A 24,330-nucleotide genomic window follows, 5' to 3' on the forward strand; every position below is an offset into this window, starting at 1 on the left:
TGGGAAAAGAGGAGGAGGAGGAAGGGGGAGTAATTACCAGAAGTTGGAGAAATAAATATTCAATGCATCTGGTTAGAGGCTAACCAGATGGAATCTGAGGAGTTGCTCGTCTAGCCTGAGTTTAGCCTGATCATGGCAAGAGAGGAGACTATGGACAGATATGTCAGAAGGAGAATGGGTAGCCATGGGACATTCTGTCTTGTGCAGTAGACAGACCGAAGACACTCATCAAAGCAGTCTCCCCAGTATGCGTTGGGTCTCACTGATGAAGTAGAAACAGATAGATCGACCACTAAGCACATCTTTCCCTCCCCCCCCGCTTTCCGCAGGGATCGCTCCCTACGCGACTCCCTTGTCCATTCGTCCCCCCCATCCCTCCCCACTGATCTCCGTCCTGGCACTTATCCGTGTAAGCGGAACAAGTGCTACACATGCCCTTACACTTCCTCCCTTACCACCATTCAGGGCCCCAAACAGTCCTTCCAGGTGAGGCGACACTTCACCTGTGAGTCGGCTGGGGTGATATACTGCATCCGGTGCTCCCGATGTGGCCTTTTATATATTGGCAAGACCTGACGCAGACTGGGAGACCGCTTTGCTGAACAGCTACGCTCTGTCTGCCAGAGAAAGCAGGATCTCCCAGTGGCCACACATTTTAATTCCACATCCCATTCCCATTCTGACATGTCTAGCCACGGCCTCCTCTACTATAAAGATGAAGCCACACTCAGGTTGGAGGAACAACACCTTATATTCCGTCTGGGTAGCCTCCAACCTGATGGCATGAACATCGACTTCTCTAACTTCCGCTAATGCCCCACCTCCCCCTCGTACCCCATCTGTTACTTATTTTTATACACACATTCTTTCTCTCACTCTCCTTTTTCTCCCTCTGTCCCTCTGAATATACCCCTTGCCCATCCTCTGGGTTCCCCCCCCCGCCGTCTTTCTCCCCGGACCTCCTGTCCCATGACCCTCTCATATCCCCTTTGCCAATCACCTGTCCAGCTCTTGGCTCCATCCCTCCCCCTCCTGTCTTCTCCTATCATTTTGGATCTCCCCCTCGCCCTCCAACTTTCAAATCTCTTACTCACTCTTCCTTCAGTTAGTCCTGACGAAGGGTCTCGGCCTGAAACGTCGACTGCACCTCTTCCTAGAGATGCTGCCTGGCCTGCTGCGTTCACCAGCAACTTTGATGTGTGTAACCAGATAGATGACCCTGGCGAACTTGCATGTGAAGTGCCATCTGTCCTGTCCTGTCCTGTCCGATCAGATTTTTTTCTTCTTTAGCCCTTAATCTCCTTGACCTTTTCCCTTCCGAGCTTCTTACTTTACCCCTTCTCCCACCCACCCAATTACAATTCCAGTTTTCCTACACCTCTGTACAATTTTCCTGTATATTTGCTCAATTCCCACTATTGAGGGGTAGAGGTCTTTAAAATAATCCATTTCTTATTTTAAGATCCACTCATAAAGCATGACTTTTAAATAGTAACTCCTAATCTAGATTCTCCCTCAAGAAGAAACATTTCCACATCGACCCAGGCAAGACTGCTCAGGATCTTGTCTATATCACCTGAGTCGCCTCTTGCCTCCTGTTCTCCACTGGATACTAACCTAGCCTTCCAGTCTTTCCATGTGAGACAACCTGGCCATCGCAGGTATCAGTCCAGTAAAGCTTCTTTAAATGGCTTCCATTGCATCCTTCCTAAAATAAGAATACCAGTACTGTTCTAGAACTGTCAAACCCAGCACAAGAAATTAACATTGGCTTAAACAATAATTTAGGCCTATCATACAAATCTTCTCAAATTTGTGTGTGCTAACCCAAAGGTTATTTAACATCAAGTAGACATTTTTATCTGAAGTTTAGTAGACCAAAAACTTTGAGAAACATTGACAAACTTTTATAGATGCACGGTGGTGGGTACCCTAACTGGTTGCATTACTGCTTGATGTGAAAATGGAACAGAAAAGGCTACAGATACAACCTAGTTCATCATAGACGAAGTGCTCTCAACCATTGAGTACATTTACATAGAGCTCAAGAAAGCAGCATTGATCGTTAAAGACCTTCGCCATCCGGGCCATGTCCTCTTCTTGGTACTACATTGGACAGGCCTTAGGTCCCACACCACCAAGTTCAGGAACAGTTATTACCATACAACCATCAAGCTCCTGAACCAGAATGGCTAACTTCAATTAGTCTGAACTGACTCTAGACCTACATATCCACTTTCAAGGACTTTTTACTTCTTTTATTCTCATTATTGTATTTCTTTTATTTGCACAGTTTGTCTTCTTTTGAATATTGGTGCTTGTCACTCATTGTTTATCTATATTTTTCATGAAATTCTATTGTATTTCTTGTTTCCTGTATACGCTTGCAGAAAATGAATCTCAGGGTAGTATATATGGTCACATATATACATACTTTGATTATTAATTTAATTTGAACTTTGAAGAGCATAAAAGCACACAACAGCTTGTTTTGCATAATGTTTCTATCCAATTAAACAGCACCTAATTTTGCTTAGCGAGGTTATTATTGTGGAAAATTCACATCTAGCATAATCCCCTTAATGCCCATAGACCTCAGTTTTATCAGGCCACTTTGATGCTTGAAGTCAGGACCAATTTGCCTCATATCACTCAAACTTGGAAATTTAACTCTTTGGCCTATATTTGAAGCAAGTAATGATGAGGTCAGAACCAACTGGTCTATGTAAAATCCTAAACTGGGCATCAGTGATCTGGTTATTGGTGAGTGTGTGCCTCCAAACAGTACCGTCAATGACATCTTCCATCACCTTGTTGATAATTGAGAGCATATTGATTGGGTGGTAAATAGCTGGCTTGTGTTTTTCTGCTTTTTGTGAGCATGACAAACCTAGGCAATTTTCCACTGTCAGGTGGATGCTGGTTTTGTAATGAGATAGTTTGGTTATGGGCACAGCTAGTTTTGGAGTGTATTCTTTGGTATTACAGCTGGGATTCTGATTCAGTAGAACAGATAAAAGTATGATCAAAGTATGAAGTCGAAATAATATATTCTGAAGTTGACATGTCAGTAAGAATGAAAACAGGATGAAAAATTGGCAAAATATTGGAGGCCCATGTGCGTACATCCACATTGGTTAAATGTATACAAACCAAGTTATCAAAGAGAAAGGTGGGTTCCTGTGTCTGCATGAGAACAGGACCAAAAGTGATGTACTTGGACAGCAGCTGAAAATGGATGTAGGAATCACTCAGCATCTACACAACAGTGCTTAAAAAACCAAGAAGTGGCAAGTAAGTCAATGTTCAGCTCCAGCTGAGCGGGCACAAGAACATACTTCACTGGCATGGTCACTTTTACAGCCTGTAGTTTTGCTTTTGTTGCAGCAGTTGACATTAGCATGTCTGATTTTAACACAGACATCACAAGCTATTCCTCTTTAGGATTCGGGGACATCACTCTTTGAGCATGCTGAACAACCATACTCTCCTGTTCAGATTTAGATTTAATTATCAAAACACAGTGACATGCATTGTTTGCATTAACAACCAGGATACCCGAGGTGTATGCAGGTGATCTTGAGAGCCCTTATTGACCTATTCCCTCTTCCACCGTCCTGTCTTGCCTTCTGAGGTTTGTGCTATTCCGAGAGAATTCTTACTATTTCACCCATGTGTGCAAGCATTGTTTTTAAAAGAAACTTTAAAAAATATAAACCGTGAGGAAGAGGATGGCTAAAGTCAACGTAGGGTCCCTTGGAAGATGAGAAGAGGAAATTGATATTGGGTGATAAGGAAATGGCTGAGGCATTGAACAACTATTTTGTGTCGGTCTTCACAATGGAGGACACATTTGGGAATAGCTTCTTTCCAACTGTGATAAGACTGCTGAACGGATCCTGACCCAGATCTGGACCGTACCCTCCAAATATCCGGACCTGCCTCTAAGTTTTTTTGCACTACCTTACTTTCCATTTTTCTATTTTCTATTCATGATTTATAATTTAAATTCTTATATTTACTAATTGTTACTATTTTTAATATTTAATATTTGTAATCCAGGGAGCGGGAAGTGCAGAATCAAATATCGCTGTGATGATTGTATGCTGTAGTATCAATTGGTTGGCGACAATAAAGTATGAAATATCTAATATGCCAAAGAAGGATGTTATGGACAAAATGGGAGGTGAGGACCTCGATAAAATCACTGTCACTAAAGAGATGGTGATGGGCAAACTAGAGGACCTGAAGGTAGATAAGTCCCCTGGTCCTGATGGGATGCATCCCAGGGTGCTGAGGGAATTGGTGGAGGTTATAGCAGACGTGTTGGTAATCATTTATCAAAACTCTCTTAGACTCTGGGCAGGTTCCGGCGGATTGGAAGACAGCAAATGTCACACCACTTTTTTAAAAAGGATGTAGGCAAAAGACTGCCAACTATAGGCCAGTGAGCTTAACATCTGTAGTCGGGAGAATGCTTGAAGCTGTCATGAAGGAAGAAATAGCGAAACATTTAGAAAGGAGTGGTTCCATTAGACAGATGCAGCATGGATTCAGAAAGGGCAGGTCCTGTTTGGCAAACATACTGGAGCTCTTTGAGGACATAATGAGTGCAGTGGATAGAGGGGAACAGGGGGATGTTGTATACTTGGATTTCCAGAAGGTGTTCGATAGGGTGCCGCACAAGAGACTTATAAATAAGATACGGATGCATGGAGTCGGAGGAAGTGCATTGTCATGGATATTGGATTGGTTAACCGATAGAAGGCAGAGAGTTGGTATAAATAGGTGTTTCTCCGGTTGGCAGTCAGTGGTGAGTGGGGTGCTGCAGGGGTCGGTGCTGGGCTTGCAGCTGTTTACCATTTATATTGATGATTTGGAAGAGGGTACTGAGTGTAGCGTAGCAAAATTTGCTGATGACACTAAACTGCATGGAAAAGCAAATTGTACAGAGGTTGTGGAGAGTCTACAGAGGGGTATAGATAGGTTAAGTGAGTGGGCCAAGGTCTAGCAGATGGAATACAGCATTGGTTAATGCGAGATCACCCACTTTGGAAGGAATAATAGAAAAGCAGATTATTATTTAAATGGTTAAAGATTACATCATGCTGTTGTGCAGAGGGACTTGTGAGTGCTTGTTTATGAATCGCAAAAAGTTGGCTTGCAGGTACAACAAGTTATTAAGAAGGCAAACGGAATGTTGGCCTCATTGCTAGAGGGATTGAACTCAAGAGCAGGGAGGTCATGCTGCAACTGTACAGGGTACTGGTGAGACCGCACCTGGAGTACTGTGTGCTGTTCTGGTCTCCATACAGTCGGCCCTCCTTATCCGCGAGTTATGCATGCGCAAATTCAACCAACCGCGAATCGAGAAAACCCGGAAGTGCTCTTCCAGCACTTGTTGTTCGAATATGTACAGACTTCTTTTTCTTGTCATTATTCCCTAAACAATGCAGTATTACAACTATTTTACATAGCATTTACGTTGTATTAGGTATTATAAGTAATCTAGAGATGATTTAAAGTATACGGGAAGATGTGCGTAGGTTATCGTGGATCGGGATCGGAAAAAAAATGGGAGTTTTCTTACTAAGTAAATCAGAACAGGTACATCCGGTATATTATTTAGCATCAGTTAGTCAAACATTTGTCTTAGTATGTAGTATGTATTTCACCTTTCTATGCATATAAAATACTTAAGAAACGTATGTTTCAGTGCCGGGCTCGGGAACAGAAGTTCCTGAGTTCGATCCAGTGACAGATCGTTCCCGACTTTGATCCAGTGACAGATCACTCCCGAGCGCGCTGTCCATCCCTGCCGGGTTAATGTGGAGAATCAAAAACCCAAAACCCAATAATTAAACCACTGAGTTGCTGCGTAAGAATTTTTGCTTTAATCGGGCAGGGCCTTTCTCATTTTATCCTTTAAAATTGTTCCGATCGTTGACCGACTGTAGCCTAACGCTTTTCCAATGACCAATGGCGTTTCACCTCTTTCTGATCACTTTATTATTTCCACTTTATTTTAAATCGCGATCGTGATTATTTTCGTGAACAGAAACACTGTGGATTCAGAGCTCCGCTGCTGGTTCCTAATGCCCACCGCACTGAGACAGGTTAAAAAGGTCCGGGGTTCCACTGGGTCCTAAGGTCCAGCATTGAGACAGGTTGAATAAGGGACTTAAGCATCCGCGATTTTTGGTATCCGCGAGGGGTCCCGGAACCATTCCCTCGCGGATAAGGAGGGCCGACTGTACCTGAGGAAGGATATACTGGCTTTGGAGGCAGTGCAGAGGAGGTTCACCAGATTGATTCTGAGGATGAAGGGGTTAACCCATGAGGACAGGTTGAGTCACCTGGGACTATACTCTCTGGAATTCAGAAGAATGGAATCTTATGGAAAGATACAAAATTTTGAAAGGGATAGATAAAATAGAAGTAGGAAAGTTGTTTCCATTGGTAGGTGAGACTAGAACCCAGGGGACATTGCCTCAAGATTCAGGGGAGAAGATTTAGGGCAGAAATGAGAAGAACTGTTTTTCCTAGAGAGTGGTGAATCTGTGGAATTCTCTGCCCAGGGAAGCAGTTGAGACTTCTTCACTAACTATATTTAAGATACAGTTAGATAGATTTTTACATAGTAAGGGAATTAAGGGATATGGGGAAAAGGCAGGTAGATGGAGCTGAGTTTATGGACAGATCAACCATGATCTTATTGAATGGTGGGGCAGGCTTGATGGGCTGGATGGCCTACTCCTGCTCCTATTTCTTATGTTCTTATGAGTATCTGCTTTTACAGTTTGAAACAATCATGAAGACTGCTATATAAACTGCCAGACTCTTTAAAAATATGAGTCAGTAACTAAGCTATAATTAGTTGATAATCCCAAAGTATTGTAATGTTATTGGGTCATTTAGCTGAGAGAAGGCATTAGGTGGAATGATGAACTCTAAAAGGTAGTTTTAGAAGTAGCTCTAAAAACACTAAATTCTCCAAGTCTACTTCACTAGTGAGCTGGATAATGGAAGTGCTGTGCAGTTATGGCCTAACATGTGAAACGGGCTCTCGCACTGTGCTGCAGCCTACTGCAGCTATTTGGGAATCTGATATTGGAAGTGTGCCAGGATGCAGAAACACAGTGCGTGCTGGTATTTGAGCGGAATTAAAGCAGGTCCCTGCAGACACGAGTTCCCAGTGATTTTTCTCACTAACATCCGATCACGAGAAATTAAAATGGATTATCTGTGCCTTCGTCTGAACCAGTGGGACATGAGGGACTGCTGCGCACCTGTCTTGACAGAAACATGGCTCCAGATTTGGCCATCCAGCTAGAATGCCTAATCTCCTTTCAGTGGACAGAAATGCTGTGACCTCAGGTATAACCCATGGAAGAGATCTGTGGGACAACATAAATAAGAGCTGGTGTGTGAACGCCTTGGTAGTAATAGTCCACTGCTCGCCGCAGATAGAGTTTTTAATGGTGAATTGCAGGCCCTTCTATTTACCAAGGGAGTTCACTGCCATTGTGATTGTTGCTGTTTACATTTACACCCCCCACCACCATCTGTGCTAGTGCTAGGGAATCGCTGCAGGAGCTCTACATCACCATCTGCGAGCACCTTGCCACCCACCTTGATGGTTTCTTTATTGTTGCTGGTGACTTCAATCAGACCAACTTTAAAAACTGTCCTGCTAAAGTTCTACCAGCGTTCCACTTCGCAACCAGAGGAGGGAATATATTAAACTTTGTCTATACCAGCATTCGTGCAGCCTGCAAGGCTGCCCCCCGCCCAACCCCATCTCAGATACTCAGACCACACACCCATTTTGCTAATCCTTGCATACAGACCACTGGTTAAATGAGTCAAACCAGTTTACAGGGAGATCAGGACCTGGACAGAAGGTGCCACCTCAGTGCTTTAAAACTGTTTCATAAGCACGGATGCAAAATATTCAGGGAGGTGGTTACCTACAATCAACAAGTTAACATTGATAAGTATGCGGGATCAGTGACAAGCTACGTAGGAAAGTGCATGGAATACATTATGGGGATTAACCACTATACTGCCTGGGGCAAATTGAAAACTATGGCTGACCGCAGAGGTTCATGCACTGCTTAGGGATCGAAGGTCAGCAAGAGCTATACTCCCCCGTGTCATCAGGAAATCAAAGCGAGATTCACAGACTCCTTTGTGACACCAGGGACATGCAGCGCTTGTGACAATGTATACAAACAATAACAAATTACAAGTCCATCCTGCGCATCAGTGACAACGATGCCACCCTTCCTGATAGGCAGAATGCCTTCGATACACGATTTAACACAATGAATGATGACACATCAAGGGAAGCTCACTTTCCTCCTGAGGAATAGGCACCCTGTCTGGCCACAGCCAAAATGAGGAGGATGTGAGCCACGGTAAACCCACAGAAAGCAGGGCCAGACAACAGATCTGGTCAGGTGCTGAGGACTTGTGCACTACAGCTAACCAAAGTTTTAACAGACATCTTCAACATCTCTTTGCAACAAACTATTGTCCCTGCATGCTTCAAGGCACCCACCATCATTCTGATGCCCTAGAGAGCAACGGTAACTGGACGCCACAGTAGTGTAGCGATTGGCATGTTGCTCTGCAGCTTGGGGAGTTCAGAGTTCAATTCTGGTGCCATTCTGTAAGGGGGATCTGTACATCATCCCTGTGGAATGTGTGGGTTTTCTCCAGGTCCTTCAGTTTCCTCCCATAGTCCAAAGACATACCAGGTAGGTTAACTGGTCATTGTAAATTGTCCTGTCATTCAGTTAGGGTAAATCGGGCTTGTCAGGGGCATCTGGGGTGAGCTGGCTCAAAGGGCCAGAAGGGCCTACTCTACGCTGTATCGCAAAATAAATAGACTGGCATAAACGAATCAGCCCAGTGGCACTGACCTCAACAATCATGAAGTGCTTTGGATCATATAAAATTCCACCTTCCAGCTACATTCAATCCTTTCCCGTTAACCTATCATAAAAACCAGTCCACCGATGATGCCATGGCCTCAATCCTGCACTTCATCCTGTTCCATTTAGAAAATGATGCCTCGTACACCAGGAATTGTTTATTGACTTCACCTGATCATCCCTCTGAGACAGGTGGGTAAACTGTCCTCAGTGGGACTCAACAGCCCTCTCTGTAACTGGATCTTCGACTTCTTGATGGAAAGACTACAGTCAGTCTAAGTTGGCAGCAGTATCTCAAACTCCATCATGCTGAGCATTGGTGCTCCCCAGAGCTGTGTGCTCAGCCCACTGCTGTTCACACTGCTGGCTGATAAATGCACTGCCAGATCCAGCTCAAACTGCATCTGGTTTGCTGATGATACTACAGTTTATGGCTTCATCAGCAACAATGATGGGTTGGCATACAGAAAGGAGGTAGAGGGTTTTGTCAAATGGTGTGAGAATAACAACCTAAATTTCATCGTGGACAAGACAAAATCAGTGACTGTGGACTTAAGGAAGACGCAGATTGACTACTCTCTATTGCACATCAATGGCTGTACCATGGAGAGAGTGCAGAGCACAAATTTCCTTGATGTTCTCATGACAGCTAACCTGGCTCCACAACACCACCTTATTAGTCAAGAAGGCACAGCAGTGTTTACACTTTCTGAAAAGATTGAGATTTGTGAGGCTTCCTTACCCCATTCCAACAACTTTCTACAGGAGCACCATCGAGTGTGTCCTATCTGGTTGCATCATTGTGTGGTATGGAATCTCCCAGGCATTGACAACAAAACCCCACAAAGAAAAGTAAAATTGCTAAGAGGATCACCGGGGTCTCCCTCTTCCCCCACCCCCCATTTGTGACATTTACCAGAAGCGTTGTATATGAAGGGCCCAAAACATCACTCATACCATAATCGCTTTGACACACCACCGTCAGGAAGGAGACACAAGAATGTCAGGACTAGGGACTGCCAGACAGGATAACAGCTTCTCCCAGGCTGTGAGACTAATGAATACCCTGCCACCACCAAGGTTTTGTCACTAGGACAGCGAGCTGTTTACTGTACTGTTCATTGTTTACCTGTGCTGCAGACTAATACATTATTAACTTATTTGTGGTAATATTTACTTCTATGTACTGTGTGTGGTATATTTATTGTGAGTGCACCATGGTCCAGAAGAAGGTTGTTTCATTTGGTTGAGTATATGTATAGTCAGATGGCAGTAAACTTGAACTAAATTGTAGAAACATAGAAATCCTACAGCACAGTATAGGCCCTTTGGCCCATAAAGCTGTGCCGAACATGTCCTTGCCTGAGAAATTACCTAGGGTTACCCATAGCACTCTATTCTTCTGTGCTCCATATGCCTGTCCAGGAGTCTCTTAAAAGACCATATCGTATCCGCCTCCACTGCTGCCGCCAGCAGCCCATTCCACGCACTCACCACTCTGCATTAAAAAAAACTTGCCCCTGATTTCTCCTCTGTACCTACTTCCAAGCACCTTAAAACTGTGCCCTCTCATGCTAGCCATTTCAACCCTGGGGAAAAGCCCTCTGACTATCCACACGATCAATGCCTCTCATCATCTTGTACACCTCTATCAGGTCACCTGTCATCCTCTGTCGCTCCAAGGAGAAAAGGCCGAGTTTACTCAACCTATTCTCATAAGGCATGCTCCCCAATCCAGGCAACATCCTTATAAGTCTCCTCTGCACCTTTTCTATGGTTTCCATATCCTTCCAATAGTGAGGTGCCCAGAACTCAGCACAGTACTCCAAGTGGGGTCTGACCAGGGTCCTATATACTGTAGCTGCAACATTACCTCTCAGCTCCTAAACTCAATTCCACAATTGATGAAGGCCAATGCACTGTATGTTTTCTTAACCACGGAATCAACCTGCGCAGCAGCCTTGAGTGTTCGATGGACTTGGACCCCAAGATCCCTCTGATCCTCCACACTGCCAAGAGCCTTATTGAATTGTGGTTCAAATCAGGACAGTGCACTGATTAACTTCGTGATATACCTCCTTTGCATATCTATGTTAAATATTCATTGCAAATATTAGGCAGCAGTTCTCACTGTGGTTGGCTCATTTTACCCTACAAATGTATATATGTACTGCAGATGCCATTGTGAAGTTCTCAAGGATTGTCATAGTACTTAAAACAAAGGTTGCTACAAATTCCATTTTCTTATTGACCCATCGTTAGCAAATCAATTTTTCTTTTGATATTGTTGCACGTTTATATTCACTCTATTTCTATTACAATCTGAAAAAAGTTGTTTATTGAACAGGTGAATAAATTTCAGTGAAAGCAACATTTATCATATTTATGCAAACCTCTCATATTTTTCTCCTTAAGTAATCCAATCTCTTTTAAGTTTTCTTGAACCGTAACTCAGTCTATACAAAATAAATACTGTACTTTTACCTACATCAATGGCTTCAACTAAACATTCTGAAAACTTTTCTACCCACTCCATTCTTTACTTTGCAGTGTCTTTTGGAAGCAACAATCCCAATTACAGCTCTTGATTCCTTTTAAAAGTAGTGCTTGTTCCCTTTGTTATAATTACATACCCAACTTGCAGTCACTTCTAATATGGAATTTTGAAATGAGGAAAGGATTTTCATTTGAATGCTGTCCTTAAAGATCTCAAGACTATTGTAAGACTTAGCAGCATGCTTTACAATTGTGGTCTCAGTTTACTATTGTAAAATATGCTGCCAAATATGTGCAATTCAAGATCACACAATTGTGAAATAACAACATAGTTCCTGTTTAGTAGAGGAATATATATTTACTGTTTGCCTGAAGTATATTTTAATATTTGATCTGGGGACGTTTGCATATCTTCTTCAAATAGTGAAATGTCTTGAGCCACAACAATGAGAGAAAGTCCATCTAAACACATTCTTAGTTCTTTCCCAGCCTGTAAATATTGTGGGTCCAGCCTGCAGTCATCGTTGATATACAGTGATTGCTTATGCAAAATCCATAAATTGGGTTTTTAGATGCAGGAATGCCAAGTCCAACTGTTTATTTATTCCTCACCACTGTGCAGCACTGCATTACTCTTGTCCATTTCATGAACAATGACAAAGTGTGTCAAAATTTTCATTGATATTAGTTTAAATGAGCAAAAGGATTAATATACTTAATTGTCTTATTGGTCTTTAAATCTATCTTGGGATAACCTTTTGTAATAATTTAAGTATTGATAGTGTCCATTAATTATGTCAATTTGTAACAATTCAATTATATGATGTACTAATTACTGTTTATTCATCTTATAATTAAAATGTCTAAGATACATGGCAATTATTTTGGAACTGCCATTCATTAAAGTCCAAATCCTATAATAGTTTCATCAATGTAATATCCAAGTCATCATTTGTTTAGCTTCAGAGCAAAATTTTGCTTTTTATTAAAATACATTTTACCTTGTGTTCATTATGCACATTTAATTTGTTGTCAATATTTCTCCTCTGATACTATTATGTGATAACTCATCATGAGAGGGTATAGTGTATCTTGGATCAATATTTCCTCATTTGCAATTGCTGTCTCAATGCAGGTGATATTACAGATCCATCAGGTAAGGCTATCAGCTTTTGTCCTTATCCCCCATTCCATCATTGTCTTTATTTTTATTTGAGCAGATTCACTGATTCTCTTGTCATTGTGAAACTGTAATAATGTATTTGCTCATAGCGCAGATACATGTGGTTGTGCAGCCCATGGTTTTGTTCAGTTTGTCCCTATGCTTAGTAGATAACATTAGGATAGTAAATATTCAGCGTACGTTTCTCGAGCTAGATGAAGACTGTCAATGCATTGTAGCAGATTAAATGCACCTAATTAATAAAAGTATTTGTAAGCTAATATAAATGGCCATCAAGTTTTAAATGTCTTTCTCTTTTTTCCTAATTTAAATTTAATGCATATACTTTTTTTTTACAATTACCAGGAGCAACTCCATCCATTCATGTATGGGATGCCATAAGCAAGCAGACACTTTCCATCCTGCGTTGTTCTCATAATAAGGGTGTCTGTTATGTTAACTTTAGTGCTACAGGCAAGCTGTTGTTATCAGTGGGCATCGATTCTGAACATACCATCTCTGTTTGGAGATGGCAAGAAGGTAAATGGTGTAATTTATTTTAATTAACATATTATATATTTCATTTTCCATTGCTATTGTCCTTCGTTCATTGTATAACAAATAAATATAAGCAAGTAATTTGTAGACTCAGTAACAGTACCATGTCATGAATATATGCCTAGGCAAAATACATTTCTCGCTCTAGAAATTTACCCTCTGCTTGACAGATTTTTATTTTGAAAAGTAATTAAGAGGATATCAAGCCAGTTGCATATTAGCAGTGTGTTTCCAGATTTTTGATCTAGGTCCTCTGTGCAAATAATAGGCATGCCTTCAAAGATACTTGGAAGTACATTTTGATACAAAGTTCATTTAACCTTCAACGAGAAACCTTACTATTCAAATGAAGACCGTGAATATCATAGAACGAGAATGCTGAAGCAGCCTTAACCAAAAGATGGAGGCCTGCCTCAGCAGTAGTTGAAGGGTTAGACATTCCTGACTTTTACCAGGAATTCCATCTTTTATTTTTAGTTTACTACTTTATTTTTTTCATGGCTCAAGTGCCCCTCCCAATCAAATAGAATTTCATACACGTAGATGATGGAAATACTCTCCTAAATGGACTTGGGGAGTGGAATTCATAACTGAATACAACTACTCCACATAGGCATCAGTAGTGCAGACCATAAGGCATAAGGAGCAGAATTAGGACATTTGGTCTGTTGAGCCTGCTCTGCCATTCAATCATGGCTGATCCTTTTTTCCCCTGCTCAAGGTTATGGCCTTCTCCCCGTAACCTTTGATGCCGTGTCCATTCAAGAACCTATCAAGCTCTGCCTTAAGTACACCCAACAACCTGGCATCCACAACTGCCTGTGGTAACAAATTCCACAGATTTACCACCCTCTGGCTAAAGAAAGTTCTCCACATCTCTGTTTTAAATGGATGCCCCTCTATCCTGAGGCTGTGTCCTCTTGTTCTAGACTCCTCCACCATGGGAAACATCCTTACCACATCTACTCTGACTAGGCCTTTCAACATTCGAAAGGTTTCAATGGGATTCCCCCTCATCATTCTAAATTTCAGTGAGTACAGACCCAGAGCTATCAAACGTTCCTCGTATGATACCCCTTTCATTCCCAAAATCATCCTTGTGAACCTCTTCTGAACCCTCTCCAGTGCCAGCACATCTCCTCTTAGAGGAGGAGCCCAAAACTTTTCACAGTACTCAAGGTGAGGCCTCACCAATGCCTTAAAACCAAAGCTTCACATCCCTGCACTCGTATTCTAGACCATCAGAAATAAATGCTAACATTGCATTTGCCCTCCTCACCACCATCTGTACCTGCAAGTTGACCTTTAAGGTGTTCTGTGCAAAGTTTCCCAGGCCCCTTTGCATCTCAGATTTTTGGATTTTCTCCCTATTTAGAAAACAGTCTGCACATTTATTTCTACTACCAAAGTGCACGACCATGCATTTTCCAACATTATACTTCATTTGCCACTTTTCTGCCCATTCTCCTAATCTGTCTAAGTCCTTCTGCAGCCTACCTGTTTCCTCAACACTACCTGCCCCTCCACCAATCTTCATATCAGCTGCAAACTTAGCAACAAAGCCATCTATTCCATCATCTAAATATACAGCATAAAAAGAAGTGGTCCCAACACTGACCCTTGTGGAACACCACTAGTCACTGGCAGCCAACCAGAAAAGGATCCTTTTATTCCCACTTGCTGCCTCCTACCAATCAACTAATGATCTAACCATACCAATAACTTTCCTGTAATACCATGGGCTCTTAACTTGGTAAGCAGCTTCATGTGTGGCACCTTGTCAAAGGCCTTCTGAAAGTCCAAATTTACAACATCTACTGCATCCCCTTTAACAATCCTACGTGTAATCTCCTCAAAGAATTCCAACAGTCAAGATTTTCCCTGAAGGAAACCATGCTGACTTTGTCCTATCTTGCCCAGTTATCACCAAGTACTCCATAACCTCAATCTTAACAATTGACTGCAGCATTTCCCAACCACTGAGGTCAGGCTAACTGGTCTATGATTTCCTTTCTGCTGCCTTCCTCCTTTCTTAAAGAATGATGTGACATTTGCAATTTTTCCAGTCCTCTGGCACCATGCCCAGGGGCAATGATTATTGAAAGATCATTACTAGTGCCTCCATTATCTCTCCTGCTAACTCTTTCAGATCCCTGGGGTGCAGCTCATCTGGTCCGGGTGACTGTTGTACCCTTGGGTCTTTCAACTTCTTGAGCGCCTTCCCCCTTGTAATAGTAACTGCACCCATGTCTCTTCCCTCATACCCTTCAGCATCTGGCACACTGCTAGTGTCTTCCACAATGAAGACTGATTTTACATACTCATTTAGTTCACCTGCCATCTCCTTGGCCCCCGTTATTATTTCTCCGGCCTCATTTTCTAGAGGTCCTATATCCACTCTCATCTCTTTTTTTTACTTGAAAAAGCTTTTACTATCCACTTTTATATTATTTGCTAGTATGCTTCCATATTTCATCTTTTCCCTCCTAATGATTCTTTTAGTTGCTCTCTGTAGGGTTTTAAAAGCTTCACAATCCTCTATTTTCCCGCTAAATTTTGCTTTGTTGTATGCCCTCTGTTTTGCTTTTACGTTAGCTTTGACTTCCCTTGCCAGCCGTGGTTGTACTATTTTGCCATTTGAGTATTTCTTTGTTTTTGGAATACATCTATCCTGCACATTCCTGATTTTTCCCAGAAACTCACGCCATTGCTACTCTGCTGTCATCCCTGCCGGCATCTCCTTCCAGTTTTCTTTGTCTAACTCCTCTCTTGTACCACTACCAGTGCATCTCTCTCATCACTGTTATTTCCTTTACTCCACTGAAATACTGCTATGTCAGGCTTTACTTTCTCCCTATCAAATTTCAAGTTGAACTCAATCATATTGTGATCACTGCCTCCTAAAGGCTCCTTTACCTTAATCACCTCCGGTTCATTACATAACACCCAATCCAGTATAGCTGATCCCCTAGTAGGCTCAACAAGGAACTGCTCTAAAAAGCCATCTCATAAGCATTCAACAAACTCACTCTCTTGAGATCCATTACCAACCTCATTTTTCCAATTGACCTGCAAGTTGACATCTCCGATGATTATCATAACGTTGCCCTTTTGACACATCTTTTCTATTTCCTGTTGTAATCTGTGGTCCACATCCCAGCTACTGTTGGAAGGCCTGTATATAACTGCCATCAGGGTCCTTTTACCCGCGCAGTTTCTTCACTCAAACGACAAGGATTCAACATCTTCCAATCCTATGTCACATGTTTCTATTGATTTGATGCCATTTTTTACCAGCAGAGCCACGCCAGTCCCTCTGCCGACCTTCCAATCCTATCCCCCCCCCACCCCGATAAAATGTGTAATCTGGTTCATTCAGCTCCTAACTACAATCATTCTTCAAACACATTTCAGTGATGGCCGCAACATCACTCCTGACAATCTGTAAAAGTGCAACAAGGTCATCCGCCTTTTTTTTATACTCTGTGCATTGAGATATAACACTTTGAGTACTGTATTTGCTACCCTTTTTGATTCTGCATCCCTAATGCACTGATGCTCACCCTGCTGACTGCAATTTTGTCTTATAATCTGCCTGCCCTTCCTGACAGTCTTGACTGCGTGTTATCTTTGCATTCTTACCATCCGTCCTATCCTGAGTCCCTTCACTCCAGTTCCCACCCTCCCTGCCAAATTAGTTTAAATCCTCCCCAACAGTTCTAACAAACCTGCCCACGAGAGTATTTGTCCCCTTCGGGTTCATGTGCAACCCATCACTTTTATGCAGGTCATATCTTCCCCTTAAGAGATCCCAATGATCTGAGAATCTGAAGCCCTGCCCCTGCACCAGCTTCTCAGCCATTATAAGCCTTTTGATAAAACCGAAAGTCAGACAAAGTAAAATCTCTCCGGTGCTTGTGTGTTGTATTGAGACTTTTGCTGAATACACCATCAATAGTGCAAACAGAAGAGGAGAGAAGATTCCGGGTAGAAGGGATACCTAAGTCAAAGTTGTCTTGCATATGTTTCTCGTTGCAACCTTCAGTTCACGCACACTGCCACCATTAATCACAGATGCTCATGAACAAGTTTAAATTTCTTTGGGGGCCATTTCTATTACAACAAGAAAGAGTGCTTGTGATAAAGTAGTGGAGTCTTAGAGAGAAATATCACAGAAACAGGGCATTATTAATCATTTTTTAAAATTTTCCTTACAATGCCATCAACTTCACAAGATTCTTCCAGTCACTCACACTCCACGGTAGTTTAATTAAGCTACTAACCCACATGTCCTTAGGATGTGTGAGAGAACTGGAGCACCTGGAGGAAGGTCATATGGTTATAGGGAGAACGTGCAAGCTGCACACTGGTAGAAGTCAAGGTCAGGATTCAAAACGGGTTGCGGATAACTCTGAGGTAACAGTTCTGCTAAGTTTGATACTGAGCCATCCAGCTGCACTCCAGAGATAGATGGCACAAACCTGCCACGTGATTACATAAGATCATGACCAATCTGATTTGCTGCATTAACTCTATTTTGATCTTGATCCTCCTCCCTGCCTGTCTAAGCTTTGATCTACTTTGCTGCCATGCCCACAACTCAGGCCAGCCAATTCCTTATCCTAGGATAATTCCCCTTGTTTTATTTTCTTAAACTGAGGAAAACATCTTTACAGCATAAAACATATTTATTCCCCCTCAAAATCTTACATATTTCAAAATAATCATCTCATTCTTCCAAGCTCTATTCCGTTCAATTTTTCTTCATAAGACAACCCCTTCATGCCAGAAATCAATTTAGTGAACCTTTGTACCTCTAGGTATGGTCTCCCTCAAATAAAGAAGCAAAAGCTACATACACTACTGTAGGTGTGATCTCTCAAAAGCCTTGTACAGTGGTAGCAAAACTTCCTTACCTTGTATTTGATCTCCCTTGCAGTGAAGGCCAATATTCCATTTGCTTTCATAATTCGATCTGTTGACAAAGTGCTTACTTTGTATTTCTTGCAAAAGTGCACCCTGGTTTTCTTAAAATCCAGAACTTTTAAAATTACAACCTTTTCCATTATTCCTACTGAATTGAATTTCCCCTTTTTTGTTCCCCACCTGCCATCTTTATTGCCTTTACAGATGCTTGAGGTCCTCACAATTTACTTTTCAACTTGAGCCTGTTTCATCAATCTGGATACATAACATTTGGTGCCTTTATCAAAGTCAATAATGTAATAAACTGAGGACGAACTGCTAATTCCTGAGATATTCCAGCCTGATGATGATCTACTCTTTCTTATGTCTGTGTAGTCCTCTTTGGTTGCTATCTAATGTTTTCCTAGTATCCTTCCATCTAGTAATAATATTTACATATTTATTAGCCTTTTAATCTGGTATCATTCTGAACCTTAGTTAGTTATGGATAGATCACTTTTCTATCCATGGCCAACTAATGAATTTTAGATTCACTGAGAATACTTAATTTAAGTGTCTTTCACTGTTTATCAACCACTGGAAAATAAGATTAAAAGGTATAATACTCTATATAGCTGTTTTTATTTAAGTTTAAGGGATAAGTTTAGGAATTCACTTTGTCACTCTCAAGCTTGATGCGAAATTCTATCATTATTATCCAATCTCCCACAGAATTCTTTCCTTTCAGATTACTAATTTACAGATCTAAAGTAGATTGTTTCTTGGTTGGGTCCACAACAGATTATTATAGCAAACTACCTAAAGTATGCTCCATAGTTTCATCTTCAAGGCCATTACCAATTGAATTTACCCAGTCTATTTGAAGATGAATTCCTATTCCACTATCTCCTCCCCCACTCACCCCCCCCCCAGCTACCAATGATTATTGCAACTCCCATTGTGTCTTTATAGATTGTATATCATTACTGGTGTTAGGAATCCTACAGACAACCAAAACCCAGTGTTTCCACCAATTACTACTTTTTAGTTTTACCTCCCTTATTTTTAATACCTAATCTTTATGTAACAACTCATCACTTTCCTAATATCATCCTTTCCAATCAGAGCTATCCTACTAATCACCTTTGAACCATATTTCTGTCATAACTACTACATCAAAATATACTTACCTCTCTGTCATTAATTATCTCCCTTGTTCAGATACAAAGACCTCAGTTAGTTTCCCTACTTTGACCGTTTGCTGCTGCACTATTGCATCTTTGTAATTGCTTTTTTTGGTATGTGTTCCATTTCCGTAGGTACTCTATAGATGGAAGTTCTTAAGCTATTACCAGCCAAAGAACATTTTAGTTATTTGAAAGGAAATAGGATTATTTTTGCAATCCTTGAAAAAGAACATTCATAATGATTTTAGAATTTTACATCTGTTGTAGAAGATGGCTAACGTCACCAGATGCCACAATAGATAGCAATAACAGTGAGACTCTAACAATATCGTATTAAAGTACATGATGATTAACCCTGGATATGGTAGGTGAGGAATCTTTGAGTAGAAATTGATGCATGTTTGACTGAAACCAGTTGTAGGAGAAGGTGAAAATATCTTTTCCAACATCAACGTGAGATTTCCAGATCAGATTATGTTTAATCCTCAAATGTTAACTCCTCTAAAACCCGAATACCAACCGAAATGTTCTTTCTGAAATGCTTTGCCTTTCTACATTATTCGATTATCATCCCTATGCCTCTCACAAAAATAACAATTTAATGTCTCAAAAATTAGATTGAATTGAATACTAGTGTCATGATTCAGCAACAATAGATGGATTTGTGAAAAAACAATTAACTATTTTGCATGTTTCTACTTTAGTTAGATAAAAGATGAGAAAATTGTTTTCAACTATATTTTTTCTCCAATGCTTTATCTGAAACCAAAGATTTTCAGAAATAGAACAAATAGATTTACTAATGAAGTACTTGACTTTCTTTTGTTTTAGGTGCTAAAGTTGCAAGCAAAGCAGCCCATAGTGAGAGGATATTTGTGGTTGAGTTTCGTCCAGATTCAGACACACAATTTGTATCTGTGGGGGTGAAGCATATCAAATTTTGGACCTTAGCTGGTGGTGCATTGCTTTCCAAAAAGGGAATAATTGGCAATATGAATGATGCAAAGATGCAAACCATGCTATCTGTTGCCTTCGGTGCAGTAAGTACTGGTTAGAATTACTTTCCACTGCTTCCACAATAATTCTTCAGCTAGAGCGTTGATGGTGTGTTTTATACAAAGTTTTGACAAGCTACACAAGATGGTAAATCCTCTGCATTTCTGTGCCAGTCCACAGAAAGATATCTTCTTTTGCCACTATTTTGTCAGATGTGTTATCTTTCACTATAATAAATATTTTTGTGCATATTATTCCGTAATAAGCAGCTCCTTATTCTAGAAGCTGCTTGTGTAAATTTACCATATTGTAGTTATACTTCCCAACCAATAGTGGTGGTGTAACATCTCAGTTTTAGATGCCAGTCTTCCTGCTATAAGAATTTCCCAGTTCTATTCTATGTGGCAGTCTCAACTACAAAGGATATTCAAGAAATATATTCATAATATAGACTTTTTAAAAAATATCTTTTACAGAATAACCTTACTTTCTCTGGTGCCATAAATGGAGATGTGTATGTCTGGAAAGATCATATTGTAATCAGAGTTGTAGCAAAAGCCCATACAGGACCTGTCTTCACAATGTACACAACATTAAGAGATGGCTTGATTGTGACAGGAGGCAAGGAAAAACCGTAAGATACATTGTTATGTGTTTTACTGATGTTGTATTTATCATGATAAAAGTACACTATATTATTTTCAAACTGGTTAGTATTTGGCAGAGCATGATTATATTATGATTAATTTATATAGATTCTCATAAACCAGTAACAGGATTGTATATAAGAACATATGAAGTAGAAGGTGGAATAGGTCATTTAATCCTTAGTATTTGTTATTCAGTAACATCATGACTGAATTTTATGTCAATACCATTTTCCTGTACAAATTTAATTTTCCCTGATGTATTCGTCAAATACCTCAATTTATGAGCCTGCTGAGTCTCAAAACTTCACTTACATTCTGGGTGTAGGAAGTTATTTTCAAACTTATATTGAATGATCAATTCTTTCTTTTGAGATGGTGATTCATGCTTCCAAATATCCTGGTTAGGATAGACATCACCCCTGCAATTAGTGTGTCAGTCCCCACTAGAAATGTGTATATTTCTATAGGATAGTCTGTTATTCTTCTTAACTGTAGAGAGAATAAGTGCAATGGATCAACTGAGAGAGTAAGTACTTAACATCAATCCATAAGCAGCCTAAAGTTACCCAGTGTATACCTCACCTTTAACACAATGAATTCTTATGACCACCATGAGAAGATTCATGATATTCCCTGAGATCTGTTTGTGATTATTCTGCTGCTGGCTAGTAGCCACTATACAAGCTACTAACCAACTTGCAAAAGGCAAGAATCTAGGCATCAGCATTAAGGAATCCAACAACACCCCACTCCTCTGCTCCAGTTCACCTGCAGGACAACATGAACAATGCCAGATTCTACTTTCTAGATGACATGGACATTTGCACCTTTCTGTACCTCCATTATTAGGTTGAATACATTTGATCCAGCAGGCCCTTTTCAGGCTTCAAGAGCGCACAAATTGTTAAAGATTTAATTAAAAGTGGAGTGGAACAAGGGAATAACATTATTATATGCAGACATACTGAAATTCACAGCCCAGTCTTTTGATTCTATGTAGCATTTGCCTTGCAGCCATATTCCAAAAACTGGAATCATGAAGTCATACAGCATAAAACAAGCCTTTCACTCTTTCACCCACCCTAACCCCATCCAACCCTATAGTAACATCTATATTAATACATTTACCAACACTTGGTCTATACCCTTCTATGTCATGGCTATTGCTACATAGTAATAAAATGTTGTGAGGCAATGAATTTCAAATTCCAACTAAACTCATGGTGATAAAATTGCTTCTTGTACTGTATCTCCTCCAGGCCTATTATGCCTTACCTTATGCTCATATACTCTTGTTATACCTGCATCTGTTATGGAAAAAGGCATATAACCACCTACTATTAATATGCCCTAAATCTGTCAACATATTTTGCTCTAAAGAAAACAACCCTACTTATTAGATTATGAGAACACTCAGTCCGCTTATATTGTCATTTAGAAATGTATACATGCATTAAGAAATGATACAATGTTTCTCCGGAGTGATATCACAGAAAACAGGACAAACTAAAGACTAACACTGACAGAACCACGTAATTATAACATATAGTTACAGCAGTGCAAAGCAGTACCATAATTTGATGAAGAACAGACCATGGGCACAGTAAAAAACAAGTCTCAAGTCCCGAGTCGATCAACTCCCGAGTGAATAAATTGGATAGATACCTGGATGGGAGGTGTATGGAGGGATATGGTCCATGTGCAGGTCAGTGGGACTAGGCAGAAAATGGTTCGGCACAGCCAAGAAGGGCCAAAAGACCTGTTTCTGTGCTGTAGTTGCTTCTGTGGTTTCTATGGTTTTTTAAAATTCCCTGCCATAAACCTCCAGGCACAGTCAACTTGCCGATACCTTGGAAGCAGCCAACCACAGCCAACACTGAGTCCATCCGTTTGAAAACTTAGAGCTTCCGACCAGCCTCTCTGATACAGCCTCCCGAGTGCCTTCGGCCTCTCCCTGGCCGCTGAAACACGCAAAGCCGAGGATTTCGGGACCTTCAGCTCCGGAGATTCCAGTTACCACACAGTAGCAGCGGCAGCGAAGCGGGCATTTCAGTTTTCCAGATGTTCCTCCGTGCTCTTACGTCTGTCTCCATCAAATCAGAATTGTGCACGGTCCCCTACTTGACAGATAACAGATATCATCACCAAAGTGGTCGCGCGCGCTGCCATCTTCTCCCCCTCCCGGGAGGATCTCTCATAACTGAGACGCTTCATCCCAACCAACATCATGGAAAATCCTCCTCTATATCCTCTCCTGAGCAATTGCATCCTTTTCTATACTGTGGTGACCAAACTGTTCACAATGTTCCAATGTTTATAAAGCTCTACTATAGCTTCATTGTTCTTTTATTCTGTGCCCAAGATAATGAAGACTAGTGCCCTGTAGACCTTTTTTACTATCCAATCTACCTGTGCTGCCACCTTCAGAGATCTTTGAACTAGTAAACCAAGGTCCTTCTGCTTTTCAATATTCCTTTCTGCCCTACCATTCATTGTGTATGTCCTACCCTTGTATGATTTTACAAAACCTATCATATCTCATACCTGTCGAGATTAAATTCAATCTGCTGTTGCTCCGCCTAACTTAACGTCTGAGCAATATCTTTCTATAGTCTGTAAACCATTGAGGTTTACCATTCAAATCTCCTATTCCAGGCTCCAAATCACAAAACCAACCCTGGACTGTTACACACGGTCTCCTATTACTAAGCCAATTTTGCACCCAATTTGCCTTGAATCCCTGAGGCTCTAATTAGATCTCTAATAGGCCTCCAGTTTCCTGGTTACCCATAATGTTCAGCAGAACACCACAGAACAGAACAAAACAGAACATACCAAGCAACGAAGCAACAACAGCAAAACAACCCCCATTCCTCCATACCCACACACATACACTGCCCTCTAACCCCAGTTCAGGCTTGTAACTTCCGGTGGACTGGCAGATCTGCGGACATTGGATCCTTGACTTCCCCAGTGGACTTGCAGAGTTGTGCTGACTTGGACTCCGGCCATCAGGCCTCAACCTCTGGACTTCCAATCAACCAACTCTTGGGCTTCTATCCAGACCTCTAATCGAAACTCAGGGCTCCATTTGACCTTCAGGCTTCGATCCGGACTGCCAATATATACACACACATTTTTATACACACTAATATATAGTAACTTCTACTACTATAATCAAACATTAGTTGTTTGCTATTCATAAAATTGACTGCTAAATGGATTTCCCTTTGATTCCAAAAGGACAAAAGAAGGAGGTGCAGTAAAACTCTGGGATCAGGAAATGAAGCGATGTCGAGCATTCCAGCTGGAGACAGGACAATCTTTGGACATTGTTCGTTCAGTTTGCAGAGGAAAGGTCAGAAACCTAAATTTGAAATACTTTTTGATCAAAGGTTATTGCTGTGATATTGTTTGAAGTGGTTCCATTCATACAA

The 24,330-nt window shown here is 41.0% G+C and overlaps 1 protein-coding gene across 1 annotated transcript in view; it reads left to right on the top strand.

Moving 5' to 3' along the window:
* LOC134350550 (echinoderm microtubule-associated protein-like 6) overlaps positions 1-24,330 on the top strand; it is a 392,224-nt gene that overhangs the window by 343,445 nt on the left and 24,449 nt on the right. Inside the window, exons 31-34 of the mRNA XM_063055883.1 lie at positions 12,964-13,137; positions 20,079-20,287; positions 20,720-20,877; positions 24,137-24,251. Coding sequence (XP_062911953.1) covers positions 12,964-13,137; positions 20,079-20,287; positions 20,720-20,877; positions 24,137-24,251 — 656 coding nt within the window. The remainder of the gene's footprint in view (positions 1-12,963; positions 13,138-20,078; positions 20,288-20,719; positions 20,878-24,136; positions 24,252-24,330) is intronic.

The sequence above is a fragment of the Mobula hypostoma genome, chromosome 8, assembly GCF_963921235.1.
Source record: "Mobula hypostoma chromosome 8, sMobHyp1.1, whole genome shotgun sequence".
NCBI lineage: Eukaryota > Metazoa > Chordata > Chondrichthyes > Myliobatiformes > Myliobatidae > Mobula > Mobula hypostoma.